Here is a 631-nt window from a genome sequence, read left to right as displayed (position 1 = left end):
AGATCTCTCTTAGCCCCGTGTCCATCCCGGTCCCCGCGCACCCTCCCGGCCCCGCTCCCGATCCCGCTTTCCCTGATCCCGGTCCCGGATTCCCCAGTGTCGGTTCCCCGGCTCCCCGGTTCCGGTGTCGGTTCCCCGGTTCCCCGGTGTCGGTTCCCCGGTTCCCCCGGTCCCGGTGTCGGTTCCCCGGTTCCCCGGTTCCGGTGTCGGTTCCCCGGTTCCCCGCTCACCGTCCCGGCCCCAGATCCGCACGGTGCGGTCGCCGCCGCAGGACGCGAGCAGGGCCCCGCTGGGGCTCCAGGCCAGGGCCCAGCACCGGGACTCGGGGTGTGCGGACACCCGGCACAGCAACGACAGCGCCTCGGGCATGGCGGCACCGGAACCGGGACCGAACCGGAACCGGAACACAACCGGCACCGGAACCGGAACAGAACGGGGACCGGAACCGGAACACTACCGGACCCGGAGGCGGAACACAACCGGACCGGAACCGGAACACAACCGGAACCGGAACACAACCGGCCCGGAAGCGGAACACAACCGGTCCCGGAAGCGGAAGTGCGGCCGGGGTGGGACCGTGAGCAGGGCCCGGAGCCGCTGCCGGTGCCCGGGCCGGGTCGGGGCGCTGCGG

At 72.9% G+C, this 631-nt stretch overlaps 1 protein-coding gene across 1 annotated transcript in view; it reads left to right on the top strand.

Moving 5' to 3' along the window:
* The first annotated feature begins 367 nt into the window (after positions 1-367).
* The window catches only part of TMEM127 (transmembrane protein 127), a 6,255-nt gene continuing 5,991 nt past the window's right edge, over positions 368-631 (top strand). The window contains exon 1 of the mRNA XM_033511794.1: positions 368-577. Coding sequence (XP_033367685.1) covers positions 368-577 — 210 coding nt within the window. The remainder of the gene's footprint in view (positions 578-631) is intronic.

Source organism: Parus major, unplaced genomic scaffold, assembly GCF_001522545.3.
Source record: "Parus major isolate Abel unplaced genomic scaffold, Parus_major1.1 Scaffold732, whole genome shotgun sequence".
Taxonomy (NCBI): Eukaryota; Metazoa; Chordata; class Aves; order Passeriformes; family Paridae; genus Parus; species Parus major.
The sequence above is the reverse complement of the archived record's forward strand: the minus strand, read 5'-3'. Positions and strand labels throughout refer to the sequence as shown.